We start from the raw sequence: 27,288 nt of genomic DNA, 5'->3' as shown, positions 1-27,288 counted from the left end.
AATATTTAATTTCATATTTTATTCATCCTCTAATTCAATTTCTACAATTTTTGGTGATTTTTCAAACTTAGACTACTGCTGCTGTCCAAAATAGTCTTAGTACAAAATGTTGATTTACTTTAATTTCAATTTAATTCTAACTAAATTCACTTACTTTTCTATCTTAATTCATACTTTATTTCTATTCAAATTTCATCCATACTCTCATTTAAATATTAAATTTCCAGCATACTTTCCTAATTTCAAAATTTCATCAATTTAGTCCCTACAACATAAAACTTATAACTTACTTTACAATTTGATCCTATTATCAATTCTAGCTTGAAATTTACTCAATTAAACCCTTAATTCACTATTTTATTCAACATGAACTATACTTGAAAATCTATAAACTCTCAAAATATCAACTTAATTTCATCAAAGTCTTGTTCCAAAGCTTCTAAAACATCAAAATTTAAGAAGAAATGACTTAATTGACTTACCAAATTAAACTTTGAGCCTTGAAACCCAAATTTTCCTTTTTCTTTTCTTTCTTTCTTTCTCCCTGTTTCTTCTCTGCTTCGCTTTGCTTTCATTCTGTTTCTTATGTTTCTTTACTTATTTATATAATATAATATATAATATAATATACTATACTATAATAATAATTTAATATATATTTTAACACATAAAAATCTCAGATCTTTATGTTTATGTCACCACTTAGGACAAATAGCATAATTGTCATTTTGGTCCTCTTCATTTTCTTTTAATCTACAATTCAACTTTCATCCTTTATTCAATTTAGTCATTTTTCTTAATTACTCTTAATTAAACTAAATTTACTTAATTAAACTCTAATTAACCACTCAATTGACTTCGTAAATATTTTTAATAAATATTTACTTAATCCATTTTTCAGAAACGGAGACCCGAAAATACACTTTTTCGGTAACGGTAAAATTCGGGTCGTTACATACCGTATGGACATGTAAATGTCATCTTTGCTTGATCTTCAAGAGCTATTGGGATTTGGAAATAGCCAGAAAGTTCGTCTAAAAAGTAGTAGTACATGTGCCCTGACAATCTTTCCAACATTTGGTCAATGAATGGAAGGGGGAAGTGATCTTTTCTCATGGAATCATTTAGCTTCCTATAATCAATGCACACTCTCTAACCTGTGACTGTCCTTTTTGGGATTAATTCATTCTTCTCATTGGCTACAACAGTCATGCCTCCTTTCTTAGGAACAACTTGTATTGGACTCACCCAAGAACTGCCAGAAATAGGATAAATAATTCCAGCATCTAGGAGTTTAATTACCTCAGATTTAACAACTTCATTAATGTTGGGGTTCAGTCGTCTTTGGGATTGTACTCATGGTTTATATTCATCTTCCATTAAAATTTTGTAGGTGCAAAAAGAAGGGCTGATCCCTTTAATGTTAGAAAGTTTCTAAGCTATGGCCCTTTTATGCTCTCTTAATACTTGAAGTAATTCCTCTTTCTTCTTGGGTTGCAAGTTGGATGCAATAATTACGGGTAATGTAGAATTATTTCCAAGGAATGCATATTCTAAGTGATTCGGCAATTGTTTAGGTTCCAGTTTGAGAGGTTCTTCAATAGAGGGTTTTTGCTTAAGTTCATCTTTTACCTTAATTCCCTCATATTCTACTAGGTTTGGAGAGGTTTCATTGGAGTTTAGTTCGGTTCCTACCTCAAAAACATCATCCACCCCCTCTCATTGGACAAGACACAGTTCCATCGTGTCCTTGTGTATGATTTCCTAAAAAGAATCTTGAGTAGCATGATCAATAGAGTCGATAAAATAACATGAGTCATCCTATTCCCTAGAAAATCTCATGGCATCATAAATTTTAAAAATAATCTCTTCGTCAACAACACTAAGTACCAATTTACCATCACCCACATCAATTACAACCCTAGCAGTGGCTAAAAATGGCCAACCTAAGATTAAAGGCGCCTCAACATCTTCATCCATGTCAAGCACAACGAAATCAATAGGGAATATAAATTTATCTACTTTTACAAGTACGTCCTCTATAATTCCCCTAGGATATTTAACAGATCTATCAGCTAATTGAATACTCATCCTAGTGGGTTTAGGTTCCCCAAGACCAAGTTGTTTAAACATTTTATATGGCATCAAATTAATGCTGGCGCCTAAATCATCTAGTGCTTTATCAACATTCAAACTACCAATTAAGTAGGGAATAGTAAAATTTCCTGGATCTTTCAGTTTGGTTGGCAGTTTATTTTGGAGTATGGCTGAGCACTCCTCATTAAGTTCCATTGTAGATAAGTCTTCAAACTTCCTTTTGTTTGTTAGAAGCTCCTTTAAAAATTTTGCATATGTAGGCATCTGCGATATAGCTTCAACAAAAGGTAAGTTAATATGCAGTTGTTTAAAAAGTTCAAGAAATTTACCAAATTGTGCATCCATACGGTCTTTCTTCAAATTTCTGGGTATGGGATTGGTGGTTTATATTCTTTTGGCATTAGATTGTCATTGTTTTCAGGTTCGACCTCCTTTCTGTCAACTTCTTGTGGTGGCTTCTTTTCAGATTCAGCTAACTATTTCCCACTCCTTAGTGCAACTGCTTTCATGTGCTCTTTTGGGTTGGGTTCAGTGTTACTAGGTAGGCTTCCTGGTGGTCTTTCAGAAATTAGTTTGGCAAGCCGTCCTATCTGAGTTTTGAGCCCTTGAATCGACACTTGTTGATTCTTAAGTGTTGTCTCGGTATTTTAGAAACGAGTTTCTAACACCGAGATGAATTTTGTTATCATCTCCTCAAGGTTCGGCTTTTTCTCTTATTGGTAGGGTGGTTGTTGGAAGCTTGGAGGTGGTGGTCCCTGATTCCCTTGGCCTCCCCAAGAGAAATTTGTGTGGTTTCTCCATCCTGCATTGTAAGTATTACTATAAGGATTATTTTGAGATCGAGGATTTGTACCCATGTAATTTAACTGCTCGTTTTCCATGTTGTGGCCATGGGTTGGGTATTCTGGAGTGCTAGATCCACCTCTATTTGCTTCGCACTGCATTACTGGGTGAACCTGCGAAGAACCAAGAAAGCCGTCAATTTTTCTATTTAAAATTTCTACCTGATTAAGAGCATGGTGACCGAATTGACGTTAAAAATGCCGGCTATTTTTTTTGGCTTTGTCCTTATGACTTGCCACTAATAATTATTCAATGACATATCTTCTATAAATTCATAAGCATCCTCAGCTGTCTTATTATTGATAGTTCCACTAGCGGCTGCATCGATAATCTATTGAATCGAAGGATTCAGGCCATTGTGAAACGTTTAAACCTGTAGCCAGAATGGTAACCCATGGTGAGGGCACCTTCTCAACAGATCCTTGTATCTCTCCCATGCATCGTAGAGTGTTTCTAAACCATCTTCACAAAAGAGGAGATATCATTACGTAATTTGGCTGTTTTAGTCGGCGGAAAATATTTTAATAAAAATTTTCGGTCATTTGTTCCCAAGTAATGATTGACCTCGTGGTAACGAATTCAACCACTATTTAGCTTTGTTTCTCAATGAAAAAGGGAATAACCGAAGGTGAATGGCGTCATCAGAAACGCCATTAATTTTAAATGTATCACATAGTTCCAAAAAGTTTGTCAAGTGAGCATTGGGATCTTCGTCCTGCAAACCATCAAACTAAACAAATTGTTGTATCATTTGAATTGTGTTAGGTTTCAGTTCAAAAGTATTTGTAGCTACAGCAGGTCTAACTATGCTCGATTCATTTCCTATTAAAGAAGGTTTAGCATAATCATACATAGTGCGTGGAGCAGGATTCTGATTAGCAATTGCAGGAGGTAGCAGATTTTCTTGGTTTTCAGCCATCTCCTCGGTTGTGGTTGAAGTATCATTCTCTTGCTCTTCCTCTGTGTATTGTAAGCTTCACCTTATTTCTCTTCAGTTTCTGTGAACTGTGTGATCAATCTCACTACCAAACAGTAATGGTCCCGATGGGTTTCTTCTAGTCATTCATTATAAAAACCTACCAGGAACAAATAAAAGAAAAATTAGAAAAGAAAAAAATTTAAATTGCAAATAAAGTAGAATGGCTAAAGTAATAAAAAAACGGGTGTTCCTAATATCCTAGTTCCCCGGCAACTATGCCAAAAACTTGGTACGTGATATTCACAATAGATTTTAAAAATTTATAATTAATCGTTCTTGAAACTAACTATTATCACGATGAAGGCAAGTGTACCTATCGAACAGTAGTATAGCTTTAGTAAGATCGGATTGTCGAACCCAAAGGAACCAAGAGTACTAGTAATTACTTTCTTCTTATTATCTAACCTAAAAATTAAGGGATTTGTTTATCTAAACTAATTAACTAAACTAAAAGTGCACAGAGAGAAATTGGGGAAAAGCTTTTGGGAAAATTCGATTGATTAAGAAAATAGCCAAGGAAAAATCCACCTAGACTTCACTTGTTATTTGACTCTGAACCAGATGATTTATTCATTTGACTTGGCCCGTAGAAATCCCTAAGTTATATTATTATCTCTCTCGAGACTAATAACGTCTAATCCTAGGTTGATTAATAAAATCTCTTTCTAATTAACACCCTGGTGTTGCATTAACTCGATCTATGGACTCTGTTATTAGGATTCACCTTAATCTTGCAAAATCTTGTCACCCTATCTCTAGGCGTGCAATCAACTCTGCTTAATTATGACAAATTTACTCTTAGACAGGGACTTTTGCTCCTCTGAATAAGCGCATTAACTTGAATCAATATCCTGAAATATTAAAACAAGAATTAAGAACACATAATTAAGAACAAGTTAAATATTTATCATACAATTCAGATAATAATAACAAGATCTATCTTAGGTTTCATTCCCCTTAGGTATTTAGGGGGTTTAGTTCATACTTATGAAAGAAAACATCTCACAAGAATAAAGATAACAAAATATAAAGAAAACACAAAACACCTGAATGGAAATTGAAAGGAGATCTTCCATTTTGACGATGAATCTGGCTTCTGAGATGGATCAATCGACTTCCCTTGAGTACTTCCTTGCCTCCTACTCCGCGTCTCTGTTCTATGTGCCTCCTCCGGTGTTTAAATAAGCTTTAAAACGCCTAAGATCCCTCAAAAGTAGCCTTTTCCAAATAGGGCTATGCTTGGGCTTAAGGGACACGCCTGCAGCGATTATTCCAACTCATTGTCAAGGCTATTGAATGGGCACGGGCGTGTAGTCTACTCGTGTAAGTCGTGCTTCGATCTTGCCAAATGGACACGACCATGTGACATGGCCATGTGACACGCCCGTGTGAGGAAGTCCAGGCCATGTTGATTTCCATGTGGGTCTATTTTCTCTGTTTTTGGCCCGTTTCTTGCTCTTTTTACTCTCCTATGCTCACCTAAGTATAAAACTTGAAATTAAAGGATTACGAGCATTGAATTCACCAAATCTAAGGAGAAACCATCCATAAATGTGCTAAGCATGAGATAAAAATATGTATAAATTACGGTTTATCAGTTGCACCACATGGTCAATTTCAGTAGAATAATTTATACAACCACATTCAATTTTTGATGTGTTACTCGAATTACGAGCTTGAAGGGTGATTGTTTTGTCTCCCACACGAAGTGTGAGTTCACCTGTGCCAACATCAATTATTGTTCTAGCAGTTGCTAAAAATGGCCTCCCTAAAATTAAATGAATGTTACTATCCTCCTCTATGTCTAGAATAACAAAATCAACTGGGAATATAAATTTGTCAATTTCAACGAGTACATCTTCAATAATACCCCTAGGAAATCTGATTGTTTTATTGGCTAATTGAATACTCATCCTAGTTTGTTTGGGTTTCCCAAGACCTAGTTGCTTAGACATTTTGTAAGGCATGGCATTGATACTAGCCTCTAAATCAGCCAACGCATTATTAAACATCTAAGCTACCAATTAAACAAGGAATCATAAAACTCTCTAGATCTTTTAATTTTTTGGCCAGCTTATTCTGTAGTATGGCTGAGCAAACTGTATTTAGCTCCACATACGACACCTCATCCAACTTCTGCTTATTTGTTAAAAGCTCCTTTAACAATTTGACTGCGTTTGGCATCTACGAAAGAGCTTCAATAAATGGTAAGTTAATATGTAATTTCTTTAATAATTTAAGGAATTTATTGAATTGTTCGTCTGTACGGTCTTTCCTTGTCGCATTGGGGTATGGCACACGAGGTTTGTACTCTTTACGTACCGGTGTTTGTTCACTATGGTCTACCTCACCTTTGCTTTTACTTATCACATCTCCTTGCTTTGGTTCTGGTTTAGGTTCCACTAATCCTTCCTTGTCTTGGATGGTAATTGCGTTGAGTTATTCCCTTAGGTTAGATTCAGTGTTACTCAGCAGGCTACCTTGTGGTCGTTTAGATATTAATTTGGCGAGCTATCCTATCTGAGTTTTGAGCCCTTGGATCGACGCTTGTTGATTCTTCAGTGCTGTCTCAGTATTCTAAAAACAAGTTTCTGACACCAAGATGAATTTTGTTAGTATCTTCTAAAGGTTAGGTTTTTTCTCTTGTTGGTAAGGTGGTTGTTGGAAGCCTGGAGGTGGTGGTGGTCTTTGATTTCCTTGGCCTCCCCATGAAAAATTTGGGTAGTTCCTCCAACCTGCATTGTAAGTGTTACTATAAGGATTATTTTGAGATCGAGGATTATTACCCATGTAATTTAATTGCTCGTTTTCCATGTTGTGGCCATAAGGTGGGTATTCTAAATTGCTTGATCCACCTCCACTTGTTTCGCACTGCATTACTGGGTGAACCTGTGAAGAACCAAATAACCCGTCAATTTTCTTATCTAATAGTTCTATCTGAGTAGAGAGCATCATGACTGAATCGACATTAAAAACACCGATTGTTTTTGTCGACCACTAATAATTATTCAGTGACATCTCTTCTATAAATTCATAAGCATCCTCAGCTGTCTTATTATTGATACTTCCACCAGCAGTTGCGTCAATCATCTGTCTAGTTTAAGGATTCAGGCCATTGTGAAACGTTTGAACCTGTAGCAGGAGTGGTAACCCATGGTGAGGGTATCTTCTCAATAGATCCTTTTATCTCTCCCATGCATCGTAGAGTGTTTCTAAATCCATCTGCACAAAAGAAGAGATATCATTACGTAATTTAGCCATTTTAGCCAGAAGAAAATATTTTAATAAAAACTTTTCGATCATTTGTTCCCAAGTAGTGATTGACCCTCGTGGTAACGAGTTCAACCACTATTTATCTTTGTTCCTCAATGAAAAGGGAAACAACCGAAGGCGTATGGCATCATCAGAAACGCCATTAATTTTAAAAGTGTCACAAAGTTCCAGAAAATTTGCCAAGTGAGCGTTGGGATCCTCGTCCTGCAAACCATCAAACTGAACAAATTACTGTATCAATTGAATTGTGTTAGGTTTCAGTTCAAAAGTATTTGCAGCGACAGCAGGCCTAACTATGCTTGATTCAGTTCCTGTTAAAGAAGGTTTAGCATAATCATACATAGTCCGCGGAACAAGATTCTAATTAGCAGCAATCGCATGAGGTAGCGGATTTTCTTGGTTTTCAGCCATCTCCTAGGTTGTGGTGTAAATATCGTCATCTTGCTCTTCCTCTGTGTATCTTAAGTTTCGCCTAATTTCTCTTTGATTACTATGAACTTTGCAATCGATCTCATTGTCGTAAAGTAATGGTCCTGGCGGGTTTTTTCTAGTTATAAACTAGAAAAACCTGTTAGAAAAAAATAAACGAGAAATTAGAAAATAAAATAAAAATTTAAATTGCAATAAAAGTAAAATGGCTAAAGTAATAAAAATCGAGTGTTCCTAATATCTTAGTTCCACGGCAACGGCGCCAAAAACTTGATTCGTGATATTCGCAACAGGTTTTAAAAATTTATAATTAATCATTCTTGAAACTAACTATTATGACGATGAAGGCCAGTGTACCTATCGAACAGTAGTATAGCTTTAGCAAGACCGGATTGTCGAACCCAAAGGAACCAAGAGTACTAGTAATTACTTTCTTTCTATAATCTACCCTAAAAATTAAAGGATTTGTTTATCTAAACTAATTAACTAAACTAAGGGTGCACAGAAAGAAAATTGGGGAAAAGCTTTTGGGAAAATTCGATTAATGAAGACAATACCCAAGGAAAAATCCACCTAGACTTCACTTGTTATTTGACTCTGAATCAGACGATTTATTCATTTGATTGATCTGTAAAAATCCCTAAGTTATATTATTATCTCTCTTGAGACTACTAACGTCTAACCCTAGGTTGATTAATTAAAATCTCTTTCTAATTAACACCCTAGTGTTGCGTTAACTCGATCTATGGACTCTGTTATTAGGATTCACCTTAATCTTGCAAAATCTTGTCACCCTATCTCTAGGCGTGCAATCAACTCTGCTTAATTATGACAAATTTACTCTTAGACAGGGACTTTTGCTCCTCTGAATAAGCGCATTAACTTGAATCAATATCCTGAAATATTAAAACAAGAATTAAGAACACATAATTAAGAACAAGTTAAATATTTATCATACAATTCAGATAATAATAACAAGATCTATCTTAGGTTTCATTCCCCTTAGGTATTTAGGGGGTTTAGTTCATACTTATGAAAGAAAACATCTCACAAGAATAAAGATAACAAAATATAAAGAAAACACAAAACACCTGAATGGAAATTGAAAGGAGATCTTCCATTTTGACGATGAATCTGGCTTCTGAGATGGATCAATCGACTTCCCTTGAGTACTTCCTTGCCTCCTACTCCGCGTCTCTGTTCTATGTGCCTCCTCCGGTGTTTAAATAAGCTTTAAAACGCCTAAGATCCCTCAAAAGTAGCCTTTTCCAAATAGGGCTATGCTTGGGCTTGGCAGGGACACGCCCGTGTGCGATTATTCCAACTCATTGTCAAGGCTATTGAATGGGCACGGGCGTGTAGTCTACTCGTGTAAGTCGTGCTTCGATCTTGCCAAATGGACACGACCATGTGACATGGCCATGTGACACGCCCGTGTGAGGAAGTCCAGGCCATGTTGATTTCCATGTGGGTCTATTTTCTCTGTTTTTGGCCCGTTTCTTGCTCTTTTTACTCTCCTATGCTCACCTAAGTATAAAACTTGAAATTAAAGGATTACGAGCATTGAATTCACCAAATCTAAGGAGAAACCATCCATAAATGTGCTAAGCATGAGATAAAAATATGTATAAATTACGGTTTATCAGTTGCACCACATGGTCAATTTCAGTAGAATAATTTATACAACCACATTCAATTTTTGATGTGTTACTCGAATTACGAGCTTGAAGGGTGATTGTTTTGTCTCCCACACGAAGTGTGAGTTCACCGTACAACATCAATTATTGTTCTAGCAGTTGCTAAAAATGGCCTCCCTAAAATTAAATGAATGTTACTATCCTCCTCTATGTCTAGAATAACAAAATCAACTGGGAATATAAATTTGTCAATTTCAACGAGTACATCTTCAATAATACCCCTAGGAAATCTGATTGTTTTATTGGCTAATTGAATACTCATCCTAGTTTGTTTGGGTTTCCCAAGATCCATCTTAGGTTTCATTCCCTTTAGGTATTTAGGGGTTTTAGTTCATAATTATGAAAGAAAACATCTCAAAAGAATAATGATAACAAAACATAAAGAAAACCCAAAACTCCTGCAGGAAATTGAAGGGAGATCTTCAGTCTTGACGATGAATTCGACTTCTGAGATGGATCAATCGGCTTTCTTTGAGTAATTCCTTGCCTCCTACTCCCTGTGTCCATTCTAATTGCCTCCTCAGGTGTTTAAATAGGCTTTAGAATGCCTAAAATCCCTCAAAAGTAGCCTTTTCCGAATAGGACTAAACTTGGGCTCGACAGGGACACGCCCGTGTGACACGCCTGTGTGACACTCCCGTGTGCAATTTCTTTAAGACCGTACTCATGGCTGTTAAATAGGCATGGACATGTGGTCCACTCATGTAAGTCATGCTTCGATCCTGCCAAATGGACACGACCGTGTGGCTTACCCATCTGAGGAAGTCCAGGCCGTGTTAATTTCCCATGTTGGTCCATTTTCTTTGTTTTCGGCCCGTTTCTCGCTTTTTTTATTCTCCTATGCTCACCTAAATATAAAACATAAAATTAAAGGATTAAGAGCATTGAATTCACCAAATTTAAGGAGAAATCATCCATAAATGTGCTAAACATGGGATAAAAATATGTATAAATTATGGTTTATCAATAACAACCAAAATAGAAGCAGCAACAAATTATTGAGGAAAAAATGAATTTTTCTTGCCATTCATTTCATCCAGCAAAAGTATATATGTTACAATAAAATTGACAATTACTTAATGTATAATTGCTCCCATAAATGCTTGACTAAATCATAGCTAAAATTACAAACAAAATGTAGCTAACATATTAGCTATCATATTCAAATCTTGACCAAATCCTACTAACTTGAAGTACAAATTACAAAGGAACTAAATTAAGTTACAAATGAACAAAATAAACAAAATGTTGTTGCTCCACTGGTTCATCTTCAATGCTGGTCTGATGTTGCATTGCAGGCCAATGCTTAACACTCCTCCTTGGACTGTATGCAACAAACCCCAATCTTTCTTCTTACAGCATCAAATTGTGTACCACCGAGACACTTGGTTAAAATATCAACAAACTAATTTTTTGAGCTACAATGAACCAGATTTACCTCTCTCGATTTTTCAGCCTCTCGAACAAAATGAAATTTAATCTTAAAATGTTTGGTCTTGCTATGAAAAACAGGATTTTTAGCTATAGCAACTGCTGACTGATTATCAATCCTGATCTCAGTAGCTTGAATCGGCTCTTCATTCAAATCACACAACAACTTTCTAAGCCAAATGGCTTGATTAACAGCTGCATCAGCTGCAATGTACTCTGCTTCAGCTATGGATTGAGCAACAGTTTGTTACTTTTTTTAGCTCTAACAAAAAACTCTTGAGCCAAGAGTAAAAAAGTATCCGGAGGTGCTTTTCATGTCATCAATGAACCCTACCCAATCACTATCAAAATACCCTGTCAGTTTGAGCTCTTTTGCCTTCTCAAACTTCACTTCATTGCTAGGTTCATTTTCAACTGGTTCCAAGCTTTTCATGTCTCACAGGACCATCATCAAAATCTTCATTGCTAGGCTCATTTTAAATTGGTTCCAAGCTACTGTCAAGCTGATCTTCTTCACTCAAACTTGCATCTGCATCACTCCAACTCCAAACTTTTTCTTCATCAAACCTCATATCCCTACTCACCAAAATCTTCTTTGTTGAGGGATCAAATACCATATAGCCGTTATTGGTGCTGCTGTAACCAACAAAGATCCCTGGAATAGCCCTTCTTTCAAACTTGGTTCTCTTCTCAACTGGGATGAGGGTATAACAGACACAACTAAACACTTTTAGGTTTGAAATAGTTGGCTTGAGTCCGTGCTATGTTTCAAAAGGAGTCTTTTCTTTAACTACATTGGCTGGCAGCTTGTTGAGCAGGTATACTGAGGTGTTTACAACCTCAGCCCAAAATTTGCTTGGTAGCTTGCTCTCAAACAATAAGCATCTAGCCATATCAAACACTGTTCGATTCTTCCTCTCACATACTCCATTTAGCTGAGGAGTATAGACTGTTTTTAGCTGATGATGAATTCCAGCTTGCTCACACAGCTTCTAAAACTTCTCAGACAAATACTTAACACTATTACCTAATCTCAAAGCCTTGATCATGCAACTTGATTGATTCTCAACTAAGGCTTTAAATTTGCTGAATGCCTCAAATACTTCTGACTTTTGCTTCAAAAAATAAACCCAGCAGAATTTATTGAAATCATTCATGAATAGCACAAAATATCTATTGTCATTCAAAGAAGAAGTCTTCATTAGTCCACAAATGTCAGTAAGGACTAATTCGAGCTTGCCTCAAGCTCTCCATGCCTTATCAACTGGAAAAGGCAATCTTGCCTGCTTCCCAAGCTGGCAGATTTCACAAACATTGTCACTGACTTCAACTTTAGACATGTCTTCAACCATGTTTGATTTGTGCAACAAATCATGTGATTTATAATTGACATGGCCAAACCTCTTGTGCCATAAACTAGCTGTGTCAATAGCACTAGTATAGGCTTTCTTTTCTAGTTGATTTACATCCAGCATAAAACACCTATCAGTGATAGCCACTGTAACCCGTACATGACCAAATGAATCCTCAACAACACAAGAGTTATTCTTGAAAACCAGTGAATAACCCTTCTCAATTAGCTAACCAACACTAAGTAGGTTTTGATCTATGTCAGGCACATAAAGTACATCAGAATAACTTTGTTACCTGAATGTGTGCTGATCACTATATCTCATTTGCCTCTGGCCTCAATAAGGTTGCCATTTCCAACTCTGACTTTGGAAGTAAACCTTCTGTCAAGATTCTTGAACGGCCTTTTATCTGAAGCCATATTTTGAGAACAACCACAGTCAACTAACCAGTTCTTACTAATTTTGCTTGAGGTTGCATAACAAGATGCAGAGAAAACATGCTCTACCTGAGCTTGAACATCCACAGTAGCTTGAGCTTGGTTTTGCTGTTGAGTTTGAGCCCTTCCTTTGGTCTTGCACACTTTCTCAACATGACAAACTGTTTACAGGTCCTGCATTGGACATATGGCCTGTACCAGTAAAACTTATCTAAGTGTGTGGTCTTCTTGCAATGAATGCATGGTGGAAACCTCTTCTTACCAGCATCTCTCTTTGATTTTTTCTTTTTATCGAGCCAAGTTTTCTTCCCTTTCTGATTTGAACCTGAGCCTTCTTTGACCTTTGCTTAGAAAGATCCTTCAGGATGCTCTTCCTATTTATTGGCCCTCCTTTGCTCAAGTGCTTACAAGGAATTTACCAACTCAGATAGTGAGATGGTTGATAAATCCCTTAAGTCCTCCAATGAAGAAATCTTTCATTCAAATTTCTTAGGGAGAGTTGTAATAACCTTTTCAACAACTCTTCTCTCACTAAAATCATCACCAATGAGCCTAATCTTGTTGACTATGGCCATTATCCTATTAGAGTATTGCTTGATGGTCTCTGACTCTTTCATCTTCAAGTTCTCAAAGTCTCTCCTAAGGTTGATCAGTTGCTGCTGCCTTGTCTTGTCCGACCCCATAAACTCCTCATTTAGCTTCTCCTATGCTTGCTTTGGTGAGTCACAAGCCATTATCCTAGTAAAAATCACATCGGATACTCCATTTTGCAGGCAAGCCAAAGCCTTGTGCTTCTTGGCATAATCTTCACTATGTTGCCTTATCTGTACAATGGTGGGATTGGCCCTCAATGGAAGTGGTTCAGCATTATTCTGTACAACATTCCACAAATCGTGCACTTGGAGATATGTCTTCATCTTTACTACCCAGATGTGGTAGTTCTTTCCAGCAAACACAGGTGGTGGTGGTGGTGGTGGTGGTGGTGTAAAACTCATCCTTACAATAACCAAACAAACCAACAAAAAACAGCTTCTGCTTCTTTTCTTTCAACCACAAGTCACTCACAACAAAACACAACCAAGGCCCTCAAAGATGATAGGCTCTTTATACCATTTGTTGGGTTTTTTACACAAAAGAAGAAAAACAAAGTAATCTGGATGAAGTATAAAGCTCTGTCTGAAAATAGAGCAATAAAGTAATAAACCCGAATAAAGTATGAAAGAAGCTTAAGCTTCAAAGACTTGAGACTTACAAGAAGAACGACCAAAACAGAAGCAAAAACAAATTGTTGAGGAAAAATTGAATTTTTCTTGCCTTTCATTTTATCCAGAAAAAGTGTATATGTTACAATAAAATTGACAGTTACCTAATGTATAATTGCTCCCATAAATGCTTGACTAAAGCATAGCTAAAATTACAAACAAAATGTAGCTGACATACTAGCTATCATATTCAAATCTTGACCAAATCCTACTAACTTGAAGTACAAATTACAAAGGAACTAAATTAAGTTACAAATGAACAAAATAAACAAAATGTTTTTGCTCCACGGGTTCATCTTCAATGCTAGTCTGATGTTGCATTGCAGGCCAAAGCTTAACAATCATGCCGTGGAATAGGGGCTCTCTATCTGTATACTTGAGTTTTGGTTTCCATGTGCCAAATTTGGATTGCGAGAAGCAAACAACATTTGTTTTGTCGTTACTTGAATTTCTATGTTTGGTTCAATGCACGCAGCCATAATTGAATGGGGTCCATTGTTTCATTCATTTGGTTCATTTTCTTTGTTGAATTGTCCATTCATCATTCTACCACAATTTCTTGAGTTCGTTGAATACCCATTCAGCAACCCACGCTTTGAATCACCTATTCAGACCATCTGTTAATAGCAACATCTTTCATTTGGGTTCTAAAATGGTCCTTCTTTACTATCATCCTTTTTAAATTATAAGCATCTTCTTTTTTCATAAGATCCAAATATATTATTCCTCACTCTAATTATGACCTATATATTTCTGATATTTTTTTCATAACAACACATTAAATAACCATCTAACAAAAGGTTGAATACCACAAACCTAAATAATAAAAAAATAAAACCATGAAGTGAGCAACTAGGTTTTTTGGGTGAAAATCTCATTCTAATTTTTAATTTTTTTAAAGAATAATAAGCTACAAGGACAATATTTAAAGGATAAAATCTAAATTTTTGGGGGTTGAACAGCAGTGGTCAATGGCATAGAGAACTGTCTCGAATTGAAAAAATGGGTGGTTTTTGAAAAATAAAGTATTATGATTTTATAAATTATTTAAATGTTATTTAGTTTTAAACATAAAATATAATATTTATTTAAATTAACTGATCCACTAACATCAGCATGACTCTTTTGTAATTTTTATATCATTAATAATTTAACAAGTTAGTTGTCATATTCTATGCTCCATTCAAGTTTGGTATGAATTAAAATTTTTAAACTACTTATTTTATATAAAAAACTTCAATAGTTAAATATATATACATATATTAATATAAACAATATTTTAGATTAATATGATAGATATATTAGATGAATTCAAAAATTTACATGCATAACAAATACAAATATATTGATAAATTTAACAATTGAATTGTTAAAATATTAATTGTATAAAAGATGTGGAAGAGTGTAAAACTTAAGTGGATCCCTTCGTTAGTATAAATAAATTATTATTTTTAATTTAAGGGTAAAATTGTAATTTTAATATATTCATTATCTATTCTACAATATTATTTGGCATAGTGATAAATTTAACCCTCAACGTTTATATTTTTTGTTGCTTTGGTCCTTATTCTTTTTTTGAGTTAAATTTGGCCATTAACTTTTCAAAAAAGAGTCAAATTGCAGTTTTTTAGTATAAAAGATGACTAAAACATAAACTTTTTATGTTGGCTTGATAACTCGCATGGCAGTTTATGTGCACGTCATACTAACATATTTTTCTTATATGTCACATTAAAAATAATTAAAAAATTAAAAATTAAAAATTAAAACATATAAAAATTTTATAAAAAGAAAAAAAAACAAGCATGGAGTACTCGTGAATTTTCATGCAGTTGTGTTTAAAATTTTAACATCATTAAATTTGAATGTTTACCTAGAGAATTTTATTGTAAATGAGTCTTTGTTTTTGTGGTTGTGCGTTTTATTTATGTGTTCAAGATTAGGAGTTTGAGTCGCGTCTTTGGAAATTTTGCTATTTTATATCTATCCTTTATCTATTGGCTTAAGCTTAATACTGTGCAATTTTATGTTAATGATGAGTCTAGTGGTTCAATAGTTAAGTTTTCGTATACTTGCTAGTCCTATGTTCAAGCATCTGTGTATGCGTTAAAAAAAATATTTTTTATGCTGCCAATAAAGTCTGTTAGTTTTTGGTTTGATCTTTAAGTTTAGTTTCACGTTGTTTCCTTTCTCCTTCTTCCTTTTCCTTTTTGTTCTTTTCCTTTTTCTTTCTTTTACATCTTGTTTTTCTTCTTGCTTGTTTTCGTAATTGTTACCGGCCTGAATTGGGAGTTCTAATTTTTCATTGCATCGATTGAAAGGTAAATTCATAAGTTCTGTCATTGATTTTGTGTTAACTCTCGCTATTTTCCGTTTCGGTTAAATTTGGATTTCTGATTGTTTCACGCGGATTTATTGTCTATATATACGATTAGCGTTCCGTATGAGAAGGTCACATAGACAAAAACTCAACTTACCTTGAAACACACCAGAACAAGCGATAACGTGATCTAAAGAAGCACTTTACACAAGAAGAACAAACAAAAAGAGAATTAAGAAAGATGTTAACGAAAAAGAAAAGAAGAAAAAAATTGGGAAAAACAGAGAAGGACGTCAAATGATAGAAGAGGGAAGGACATTTAAATTTCAAATAGGTTTTTACGAAAAAATACAAAAATAAAAAAAAATCCTTGTTGCATATGCAATGAATCAAACACTAAACCATAAAGTAGATAGATACTTGACTAGTGAACTAGCAGGCTCATTCTTGACATAAAATGTACAAAATTAAACTTAATTAAGGAATTCTAAGCTAAGGGTTCAAGTAACGAACTTAACAAAATTCTAAAATTTATATGACTTGAACCTTAGATCTCAAGTGAGCAAACAAAATGCATAACCACAAAAGCAGACACATATTCATCAACATGACTTAATAATAAAAACTTAAATTTTGGGGCGTTACAAAATTCACAATTAACATCGGATAATCACCCAAAAAAGCTCAAAGTTAACATCAGATAATCATTCAAAAACGCATTAAAAATGAGGTTAAAACATGTTATTTTTAGTACTTATCAAAGTGTGAAAATAATCTTAATTTCTTCAATTTTGTCCCTCCATATGTTCCGTTTTCTCTTGCAATGCTTGTTCACTTGATCAGCTACATCCTTATAGTAAAAGTCTTCTAGGCTGTAATAAATGGAGTCCCTCAGTTGGTTAAATATTTGGGTAACTACTTCATCATTTTCTAAAAAATTATCAATAATTCCACTCTTACGGAGTAACTCCATATCCTTGCTTGTGTTGATGAGTTTTTCCATGAATATGACATAATCAAGAAAGAAATTTGGCCCCTCCCATGTGAATAATTGTTCATATGCCATATAATTTCGTAACATAGGCTCTGTGGAATCACCGAATTTTAAGATTGGAATATTGAGTTCATCGGTGTTTGTCAAATGTTATATCAAACATATTCTCTTTCCCTTGCTTCTGGTTTTGCATATTTTTTATTGGGACACCTAAGAAACAAATTCCTCCATCTTCTAGCTTTGTTGTGCTAAGCATCAAGTTCCGTCAGATTTGGAAATTCTCTTCTCTTCTTGCTATTTTTGCTTTGATTCCTAGAAGTGAAGGATAGAAAGTAGAATATACCAAGCCTAGAAGATGCTTAATACTAGTAGCCTTTATGGGTAAATAGGGGGGATCTCCGCGTAAAAAATCAAGAGCAGATGCAGCCAAGTGATAAAAATGTCCTCGATTTCTAGGATTTGGGTTTATCATGCTATACAACTTTAAAAACACAAAAAAAAGTTTTCTAGAAATAACAAATCGTACCACATGTCACATGAAACATGTCGTCCTAGTTTGTTAAAATAATCTAAATCACCATTCTGGATTAGCTAAACTTCAAGGTCAAGAGGAAGAGGATATTCATACCATTTGCGAGATTTTCCTTCGAAGTGTTTCATTGCCTCTAGAAATTGGTTGACACCATAGTGGGGTTTCTTAACAAACTTCTCAAACCACCTCTTTTTAATATATTCTATCATTGCCAAGTGTGCCTCATGATAGTGATAGGGGCCAATTGAAATCACATTTGGTTCGTAGGTTTTTTCATTTACTTCACGTAGTGATGAGGCATTTTTAAAATTATAAAAGTTTCATTTAACATTAAACAAATTTGTTAAGGATCTGTTAATTCAATACTTATAATTATTTATTCTAATAGCTATTGTTGATGCAGTTATAAGTTATTTTCAAATATAAATTTTCATCACTAAAAGTCAATATATATATGTCTTGATTGAATCCAACGTAATAAATAAATAAAAAGAAGAGATTACATAGAAAGATGAACATGTATCCCACATCCCAAACCAATCATTATTCATACACAGACCAAACTAATAATACGAAGCACTTGGAACACATACAGAGTCATAATGAAAAAGGAATCCACAAAGACACTACACTATACAAATCTAGAAATTAAGGCTTCCTTTGGATATATGGTAAAAGCCAATCCAAAGAAGCCTAAATGAGAAACAAGATAACACCTTAAAAAAGACAAAGTCACCAATAAAGTAGAAAGCCAAGTGTTCGAAACTCCCATAGCATAGTGTCAAAGCCTGATTAACAATCCAAAGCAGCAGAAGAAATCCAGGAAGATCTGTGATATATACAAATTCAACCCATGGTTAACAAAACCAAAAGAATTACACTGCTCATCCATAAAATACTATATATGAACATGAGAATAACACCAACAGTTAGGCCTAGTATATACTTACTTGATGGACTTTGGCTTTGTTCTTACTGTTTAACATAAGAAAGAATTGAAAATATAGTTTGTGTTGAAGATTGGTCAGCATGTAGCACCATAAAGCTGGCCATGCACACCAAGCCATGCAGGAACAGTAGAATCGAGTGCAACCACTACTATCTAGTTTCATTTTGATTCATTTTGTTACTTTAGTTGATGTAATGAATTCTAGTTCATTTAGAACTATGCTAGATTGATGATTGATGTAATTAGGTGGTGATTGAACTGATAAATCAGCTTTAATTATGTGTACAAGTTATTTTTCCTAGTTTCCATGTAATTTGTGGTATTACGTAAGCATTAGGTGAAAGTTGCTTTATTTTCTTGTTCATTCACTAACTGATATATGTAATGGCTATATGCCAATGTTTTCTTCTTAATGAAAATCATTGAATTTCATTCATTTTATGCTCTATTTTCTTTGCTTTCGTTCTCTGTTCTTATTTTCTTTGCAAAGTTCTGTTTGTTTTCTCTACAAGCAACGAGCTTTGTTACTCAAGACTCAGCTTTGGAAGCTGCTTAGATCCTCAAACACCAACAATTGGTATCTAAAGCTTTTGTCTTAGTGGACCTGTTGTAATTGAATCATAAAGTCATAGCTTCATCAGGTTTTTCTCCTGCATCGCCACCAGTCTTTAATGGTGAAGGGTTCCATATATGGGTGGTCAAGATGAAGACTTACCTGCAAGCCTTTGATCTGTGGGAAGTTGTCAACACTAATGCTGAGCTAGCTCCACTCAAAGTCAATCCCATAGTGGCTCAAATCAGGCAATACACAGATGAGAGGACCAAGAGGCATAAAGTCATGTCTTGCATTCAGAACTGTGTGTCTGATGTTATTTTCACTAGAATCATGGCTTGTGAGACTCCAAAGCAGGCCTGGGACAAGCTTAAGGAGGAGTTCCAAGGCACAGAGAGGACAAGGCAACAACAGTTATTGAATTTGAGAAGAGATTTTGAAAATTTGAAGATAAAGGAGGAAGAAACAGTGAAGCAATACTCAGATAGAATCATGGCTATTGTGAACAGCATAAGGTTGCTAGGAGAACAGTTCAGTGAGGCAAGGATTGTAGAGAAGGTGTTCTCAACATTGCTTGAAAGATATGAGGCAAAAATCTCATCCCTAGAGGATTCGAGAGACCTTGCAAGCATCTCCTTAACTGAGCTCATTAATGCCCTTTATGCTCAGGAGCAAAGGAGAGCCAGCAGGATGGAGGAGCACCAGGAAGGTGCTTTTCAAGCTAAGGCCAAAGCTGCCTCGAGCATCTCTGCCTATAAAGGCAAGAAGAACTGGAGAAGTAGGCCTAAGCTTGATACTGCAAGAAGGGGAGATCAACTCTCAGATATTGTAAAAGGCCTAGTCATCCAGAGGCCAAATGTTGGTTCAGACCAGATGTCTTGTGTCAACATTGAAAGAAGAAAGGGCATGTTGAAAGGGTATGCAAAGAAAAAGGCAGACCTGGGCAAAATCAAGCATAACACAAGAATGAAGAAGCTCGAGTGGCTGAAGACAGTAGTGACCATGAAGAGCAGGTCTTTGTTGTGTCATGCTTAGCTGGTTAGAGCAAGGACTCAAAAGGATGGTTGTTGGACAGTGGTTGCACAAACCATACGTCACCAGATGCAACCATTTTCAAAACATTGGATAGAAGCTGGAAAACCAAGGTGAAAATTGGCAATGGTCAGTTCATCAAGGCTGAAGGAAAGGGAGATGTGCTAATATGCACTTCCACGGGAGATAAGGTCATCACAAATGTGCTGCTGGTGTCTGAGATTGACAGGAACCTTCGTAGCATTGCTCAACTGCTTGAAAAGGGCTACTCAGTTGTGTTCAAGGGCTAGGAATGCCAAATTACTGATCCAAATGGATCAAGCCTCATGACAGGCACAATGACTGATAAATGTTTTGAAATCAACTGGCCAAGTGACTCACACTTAGCATGTGTTGCCTTAATATAAGAATCCAAGCTTTGGAATCAAAGGCTTGGTCATGCCAACTTTAGATCGATGGCTCGAATGGTTAGCAAGGAGATGATTGAAAACTTCACTAAGTGAGTCCAAAACGAAGATGTTTGTGAAGTCTGTCAGATGGGAAAGCAAGCCAGGCTCCCATTTCTTGCAAATACAACCTGGAGAGCATCAAACAAGTTGGAGCTGGTACACTCTGATGTATGTGGTCCTATGAAATTAGAATCATTTAATGGAAGTAAGTATTTTATTCTTTTTATTGATGATCATACCAGATATTGCTGGATTTTCTTTTTGAAGCATAAGTTTGAGGTAGCTCAAGTGTTTTTGAAGTTTAGAGCAGCTGTTGCAACTGAAGCAAGTTGCAAACTCAAGACCATCAGGTCAGACAATGGAGCTGAGTATACCTCAGCTTAGTTCCAAGCTTTATGCAATGATGCTGGAATCAAACATCACACCTCAGCAAAATAGGGTCAGTAAAAGCAAAAACAGAAGTCTTTTGGATATAGCTAGGTGCCTCCTATTTCAGAAAAATTTGCTTAAGACCATGTGGGCTAAAGCAGTCAACACTACTGTGTACTTTCAAAACAGGTTTCCAACTAAGGCTTTGGCTTACAAAACTCCATTCGAGGCCTGGGTTGGGTTCAAGCCATCTTTTGCTCATCTAAAAGTGTTTGGTTCCCTATGCTACAGCCTTATACCAGCTGTCAAAAGGGACAAACTGTCCAAAAAGTCTCAAGCTAGTATTCTGGTGGGATACAGCATGGTCAAGAAAGGCTATAGGATCCTAAATCCTTTAACAAACAAAGTCCATGTAAGCAGAGATGTAATCTTTAATGAAAAGGCATGATGGAACTGGGAAACAAATGAACCAGAGGCTGTTTCTAAATAACTCATGGCAGATCAGCTTGAATTTGATCAAAGTGGTCCTGATATGGACATTGATGATTAACCTGTCAGAGATACAAGGACTTTGGCTGAAATTTATGAAAGAGCACATATGGCCACAGTTGAACCAAGCAGTTTTAAAGAGGCTGAGGCACATCGAAGCTGGAAACAAGCTATGGCTGATGAGATAACCATGATTGAAAAGAACCAGACATGGGAGTTAGTTGCAAGACCAGCCAACAGGAAGGTCATTGGAGTAAAATGGGTCTGTCGAGCCAAGCAAAACGCTGATGGGAGCTTAAATAAACTAACGCTAGACTTATTGTCAAGGGATTTAGTCAAATATTTGGCCTGGACTACATAGAGACTTTTGCACTAGTAGCCAGGCTAGACACAATCAGGTTGCTAGTTACTTTGGCTGCACAAAGGCAGTGGATCATTCATCAACTGGATGTGAAGTCTACATTTTTCAATGGCTTCCTTGAAGAAGAAATCTACATTGACCAGTCTCAAGGCTTTGTTGTATCTGGCAAAGAGGACATGGTATACAGGCTTAAAAAGGCCTTGTATGGCCTGAAACAAGCTACTAGAGCCTGGTATGCTAGGATTGACAGCTATTTGTTAAGCCTGGGATTCGAGAGAAGCATGAGTGAGCCAACACTGTATATCAAAAAGGAACAAGCAGAGAAACAGCTCATTGCGTCCCTTTATGTTGATGACCTCTTAGTGACAGGAGGAAACCAGATCATATTGGCTTATTTTAAGGCCAAAATGAAGGATATGTTTGAAATGTCTGACTTGGGGCAGATGACTTACTTTCTTGGAATGGAGGTACAGCAAACTCAAAGTGGAATTTTCTTGGGACAAAAGACATTTGCTGCAAAAATCCTAAGCAAATTCTCTATGGAGAATTGCAAGCCAACAAGCACACCTATGGCTGTTGGAATAAAGCTATCGAGTCAAGGGGATCATGAACAAGTCAGTGAGTCTGTCTATAGAAGTCTAGTTGGCTGCTTATTATATTTGACAGTAACCAGACCAGATATTATGTTTGCTGTGAGTATGCTATCGAGGTTCATGCATTGCTGCAACAAGCAACATCTTCAAGCAGCAAAAAGAGTGCTCAGGTACATCAAAGGCACCTTGAGCTATGGACTACAATTTAGGAGAAGTGAAGACCTGAAGCTGATAGGCTACACTGACAGTGACTGGGCTGGTTCAAAGGATGATATGAAAAGCACTTCAGGTTATGCATTTACACTTGGTTCAACAATGTTTTGCTGGAGTTCAAAGAAGCAAAATGTGGTTGCTCAATCAACAGCTAAAGCTGAGTATGTGGCTGTTGCTGGAGCAGTCAACCGAGCCATTTGGCTAAGAAAAATCCTGGCTGATTTGAACCTACATCAAAGGGAAGCAATAGAGATCTATTGTGATAACATGTCTATTGTTGCAATTGCAAAGAATCCTGTCTTCCATGGTAGAACTAAGCACTTTAGCATCAAGCTACATGTGGTAAGGGAGATGGAACAAGCTCGAGAGGTAGAGCTGATTCATTGCAATTCAGAGGAACAAGTTGCTGATATCTTTACAAAAGCCCTTAGAGTGTCAAGGTTTATTAAGCTAAGAGAGCAAATGGGAGTATACAACATGCTAACCAAAGAGGAGTGTTGAAGATTGGTCAGCATGCAGCACCATGAAGCTGGCCATGCACACAAAACCATGCAGGAACAGCAGAATCGAGTGCAACCACTACTATCTAGTTTCATTTTGATTCATTTTGTTACTTTAGTTGACGTAATGAATTCTAGTTCATTTAGAACTATGCTAGATTGATGATTGATGTAATTAGGTGGTGATTGAACTGATAAATCAGCTTTAATTATGTGTACAAGTTATTTTTCCTAGTTTCCATGTAATTAGTGGTATTACGTAAGCATTAGGTGAAAGTTGTTTTATTTTCTTGTTCATTCACTAACTGATATATGTAATGGCTATATGCCAATGTTTTCTTCTTAATGAAAATCATTGAATTTCATTCACTTTATGCTCCATTTTCTTTGCTTTCGTTCTCTGTTCTTGTTTTCTTTACAAAGTTCTATTTGTTTCCTCCACAAGCAATGAGCCTTGTTGCTCAAGACTCAACTTTGGAAGCTGCTTAGATCCTCAAACACCAACAGTTCGCAGCAGGGTAAGCAGGAGCAAGACAAGTGCAGCAAGAAATGATATGAGGGACCAGGGAGTGTTAAAATAATTTTTCTTCAATGCTGCCTTCCATTTGTTCCATTTTCTTTGGCAATGCTCGTTTACCCTACCAAATATGTCATCATAGTAGAAGTCTTCAGACATCATGTAAATGGAGTCCCGAAGCTTGTTAAACATTAGGGCAACTGCTTCATCGTCTCCTAACCAATTATCAATAACTCCACTTTCACAAAGTAGTTGCACATCCTTGCCTGTGTTGATGAGGTTATTCATGAACACCACATAATCAACAAAATAAATTGGTTTCCCCCTTGGGAAGAACTGTTCATAGGCCATGTAATTACGGAACAAAGACTCTGTACAATCGTTGACTTGTAAGGTTGGAATCTTGAGTACTTTGGTATCTTTGGTGAACATTATATCAAACATGACCTCTATCCCTTGGTTCTGATCTTTCATCTTCTCAATATGATCACCAAAGAAACTGATTCCAGCACCTTCCAGCTCTGTTGCGCTACGTATGAACTTCCATGAGCGTTGGGAATTTGGTTTTGCTGCTGCTACTACTACTGCTGTCGATGCTTGTACTGCTGCTGCTTCTTTTGCTTTAAATTCCTCATGTTTCTTTATTCCTAGAGGTGAAGGATGTTGACAACTATGTACTAAGTCCAGTAGATGCATGATATCTGTTTTGGGTGAAGGAAAGTGGGATATTTTGAAAAAAGAAAGAGCAGAGCGAGCCAAGTGATGAACATCTCCTCAAGCATTGGGCACCATCATCCGATACAACTCAAAAAGCACAAAGAAAGGAAGCTGGTTTTCTAGCAGTAATAAATCATGACGAATGTCAGTTTGAATACGTCCCACTTGAAAAATATCCTCTACTGGATAAATCCCCTGGATTAACTGAACAATAAAACAACCATCAAAGAGCATCATCTCTAAAAGTTCGTTAGAGTTAAGGTGAATGGGTGCTTCTTCATAGCATTTTCGAATTCGTGGTTCTAAGCTTCTCATGGTCATTTTAAGTTCCATGATGTTAAGGTTGTTTTCCACAGCCATCTTCCAAAAGAAACTCCCTTTCATAACTTGCATCGCCATCAAGTGTTGCTTACCATAGTGATAGGAACCAATTGAAATTACATTTGTCATAGGCTTTTTTATTCACTTCACGTAGTCGATGAGGCACTTTATATAAACAGCCGCGATTTTCAGTTACCTCGGCTTGGCTCTGCATTCCACAAGAAGGAGCCAGACATAAGTAATAAGTAAATAATATCAATGGGCAAAAATATTGGACTGTTTGATCTACTTCCGTACAAAGGCAAATTTTATTTATTTATTTATTTATTTTTGCAATAAGAAACATTCCTTATAATTATAATATATATATGCAATTTGTTAGCACATCTGCACAGTGTTTATAAAGAAGATAATTAGCAATTTCAATTAGAAAAGACATAATAAACGTATACCCAAGATCTCAAATTGTTAAAATAAATCTACATAAGCAAAAATACATTTTCTTTAAGAATCCTTTTAGATAAATATTACTTATTAAGGATACACTCTGAAATCCAAATTATTTTATTTTATTAGAATTGAAAAAAGTTATCATTTAAATATAATTTATTTAAGTCGAGCCTAAAATAATTTAATTCAAGATAAATCGGTTTAAATGGAATTACTATTCTAATAATAATAATAATAATAATTAATCAACTGTATGCATATATAATAACAACATGACTTTTCAATTACTATTAAAGTCCCAGAAGGCCTAATCTTTAAATCTTGTGTATCCAAATAAATCCTAGGCCTAGAACATCCAATGATACTTCTAAATTGCTCCCCTAAACCCGTTAGTTGCATTAAAGCTTAATATAATTAATTTCTTAATTTAAAAAGAAAGACTTTAAGTAATAAGTAAATAATTTATTTAAAGTCAAGCCTAAAAAAGTTAATTCAAAATAAAGCAATTTGAATCGAATTACTATTCTAATAATCATATTTAATCGACTCTAAGCATATATAATAACAACAGGGCTTTTCAATTACCATTTTAGTCATATAAGCCTCAGGTAAAAATTGTTGTTTATCAATATAAGTCACAGGCATAGACTGTGAAATCACACTCGTAGAACCTTGTCGATTCTTATAAGTCGCACTTGGAAGCTCCCCCTGAAACCCATTAGCTGCATAAAAGCTTAATATAATGAATTTCTTAATTTAAAAAGAAAGAATTAAGTAATAAGTAAATAATTTATTTAAAGTCGAGCTTAAAAAAAATAATTCAAAATAAAACAATTTGTATCGAATTACTATTCTAATAATCATAATTAATTGACTCTAAGCATATATAATAACAACAGGGCTTTTCAATTACCATTTGAGTCGTATAAGCCTTAGATAAAGATTGTTGTTTACCAATACAAGTTAAAGGCATAGAATGTGAAATCACACTCATAGAATTTTGTTGATTCTTATAAGTCGCACTTGGAAACTCCCCCTGAAACTATTAGTTGCATAAAAACTTGGGATGATTAATTTCTTAATTTAAAAAGAAAGACTTAAGTAATAAGTAAATAATTTATTTAAAGTCGAGCCTAAAAAAATTAATTCAAGATAAAGCAATTTGAAACGACGTACTATTCTAATAATAATAATTAATCAACTGTAAGCATATATAATAACAACAGGATTTTTCAATTACCATTTGAATTGTATAAGTCTCGAGAAAAGATTATTGTTCATCAATATAAGTCACAGGCATAGAACCCACATCCATAGAATCTTGTTGATTCTTATAAGTTGCACTTGGAAGCTCCCCATGAAACTATTAGTTGCATAAAAACATAGGATAATTAATTTCTTAATTTAAAAAGAAAGACTTGAGTAATAAATAAATAATTTATTTAAGTAATAAACCCAGCACTGTTATAACTCAAAAACGCCTTCAATCAAATCCAAAAGTGACCAAGAAACCAAATCTAACCCCTTCTCCTTCATCTTCCATGGAAGACCTCCTTTTCCTCTTTTGGTTTTGCTTTGTTTCTTTACCATTTTTTTTTATTTTTGGTAATGAAACAGATCTGGAAAAAAAAATCATGGTGGGGGTTTTGAATTGGACTAAAAAGATGTGGGTTACTTTGCACTGTCATAGAGATATCTGATACTCGAAATTGAAAGAATTTAAAAGAAAACGAAATCATGGAAAAGCAATTTTTTTAAATTAAAAATATTAGTCTCATCAAATTGTAAGGCAGCCCCTATGATAAAAAAAATATATACTTTTTTGATATTTTTTTATCTTATTTTAAATGATATAAAATTTATTAATGTCGCTTTGACACATTGATGATACTCATTAAAAAACATTTTTTTCTTTCATCGTCAATACTCTATTTTTTATTGGTTTTTTGAAAAATATAATTGGTGTCACCTGACACAATAGGAATACTTAAAAATTTTTAAAAAAATAAAAATGATTAGATCATAATGAGGAGAGTGATGCCACCAATGTGTCATGCAACACCGATAACTAGTATAAATTTTAAATTATTTTTATATTTACTTTTTTCTTGAATTATTTTTGTAATTAA

At 35.2% G+C, this 27,288-nt stretch overlaps 2 protein-coding genes and 2 non-coding genes across 4 annotated transcripts; 3 read left to right on the top strand and 1 right to left on the bottom strand.

Annotated features, from left to right (window-relative positions):
* Nucleotides 1-3,329: 3,329 nt before the first annotated feature.
* Nucleotides 3,330-3,435, top strand: LOC128287152 (small nucleolar RNA R71). The gene has a single exon (XR_008277848.1). It is a non-coding gene; the product is annotated as a small nucleolar RNA R71 (small nucleolar RNA).
* A 3,632-nt stretch (nucleotides 3,436-7,067) lies between these two features.
* Nucleotides 7,068-7,174, top strand: LOC128287617 (small nucleolar RNA R71). Its single transcript, XR_008278316.1, has one exon. It is a non-coding gene; the product is annotated as a small nucleolar RNA R71 (small nucleolar RNA).
* A 12,124-nt stretch (nucleotides 7,175-19,298) lies between these two features.
* On the top strand, nucleotides 19,299-20,470 carry LOC108462769 (uncharacterized). Its single transcript, XM_017762676.1, has 2 exons — nucleotides 19,299-20,161; nucleotides 20,224-20,470. The coding sequence occupies exons 1-2, from the start codon at nucleotides 19,299-19,301 to the stop codon at nucleotides 20,468-20,470; spliced, it is 1,110 nt and encodes a 369-aa protein (XP_017618165.1).
* A 3,177-nt stretch (nucleotides 20,471-23,647) lies between these two features.
* LOC108462768 (UPF0481 protein At3g47200-like) lies at nucleotides 23,648-24,787 on the bottom strand. Its single transcript, XM_017762675.1, has 2 exons — nucleotides 24,461-24,787; nucleotides 23,648-24,310 (listed from the first exon to the last, which is right to left on the bottom strand). The coding sequence occupies exons 1-2, from the start codon at nucleotides 24,785-24,787 to the stop codon at nucleotides 23,648-23,650; spliced, it is 990 nt and encodes a 329-aa protein (XP_017618164.1).
* Nucleotides 24,788-27,288: the final 2,501 nt, after the last annotated feature.

Source organism: Gossypium arboreum, chromosome 13 (assembly GCF_025698485.1).
Source record: "Gossypium arboreum isolate Shixiya-1 chromosome 13, ASM2569848v2, whole genome shotgun sequence".
In the NCBI taxonomy this organism is placed as follows: domain Eukaryota; kingdom Viridiplantae; phylum Streptophyta; class Magnoliopsida; order Malvales; family Malvaceae; genus Gossypium; species Gossypium arboreum.
The sequence above is the reverse complement of the archived record's forward strand: the minus strand, read 5'-3'. Positions and strand labels throughout refer to the sequence as shown.

What these genes read in the sequence shown, in the direction of transcription:
- LOC108462769 (XM_017762676.1), top strand. Translation starts at nt 19,299, where the DNA reads ATGAAGACTTACCTGCAAGCCTTTGATCTGTGGGAAGTTGTCAACACT. An exon ending in GTAGTGACCATGAAGAGCAG is followed by an intron (nt 20,162 to 20,223) that starts GTCTTTGTTGTG and finishes GTTGTTGGACAG; the next exon opens with TGGTTGCACAAACCATACGT.
- LOC108462768 (XM_017762675.1), bottom strand. Translation starts at nt 24,787, where the DNA reads ATGGCGATGCAAGTTATGAAAGGGAGTTTCTTTTGGAAGATGGCTGTG. An exon ending in TTGAGTTGTATCGGATGATG is followed by an intron (nt 24,311 to 24,460) that starts GTGCCCAATGCT and finishes CTAGGAATAAAG; the next exon opens with AAACATGAGGAATTTAAAGC.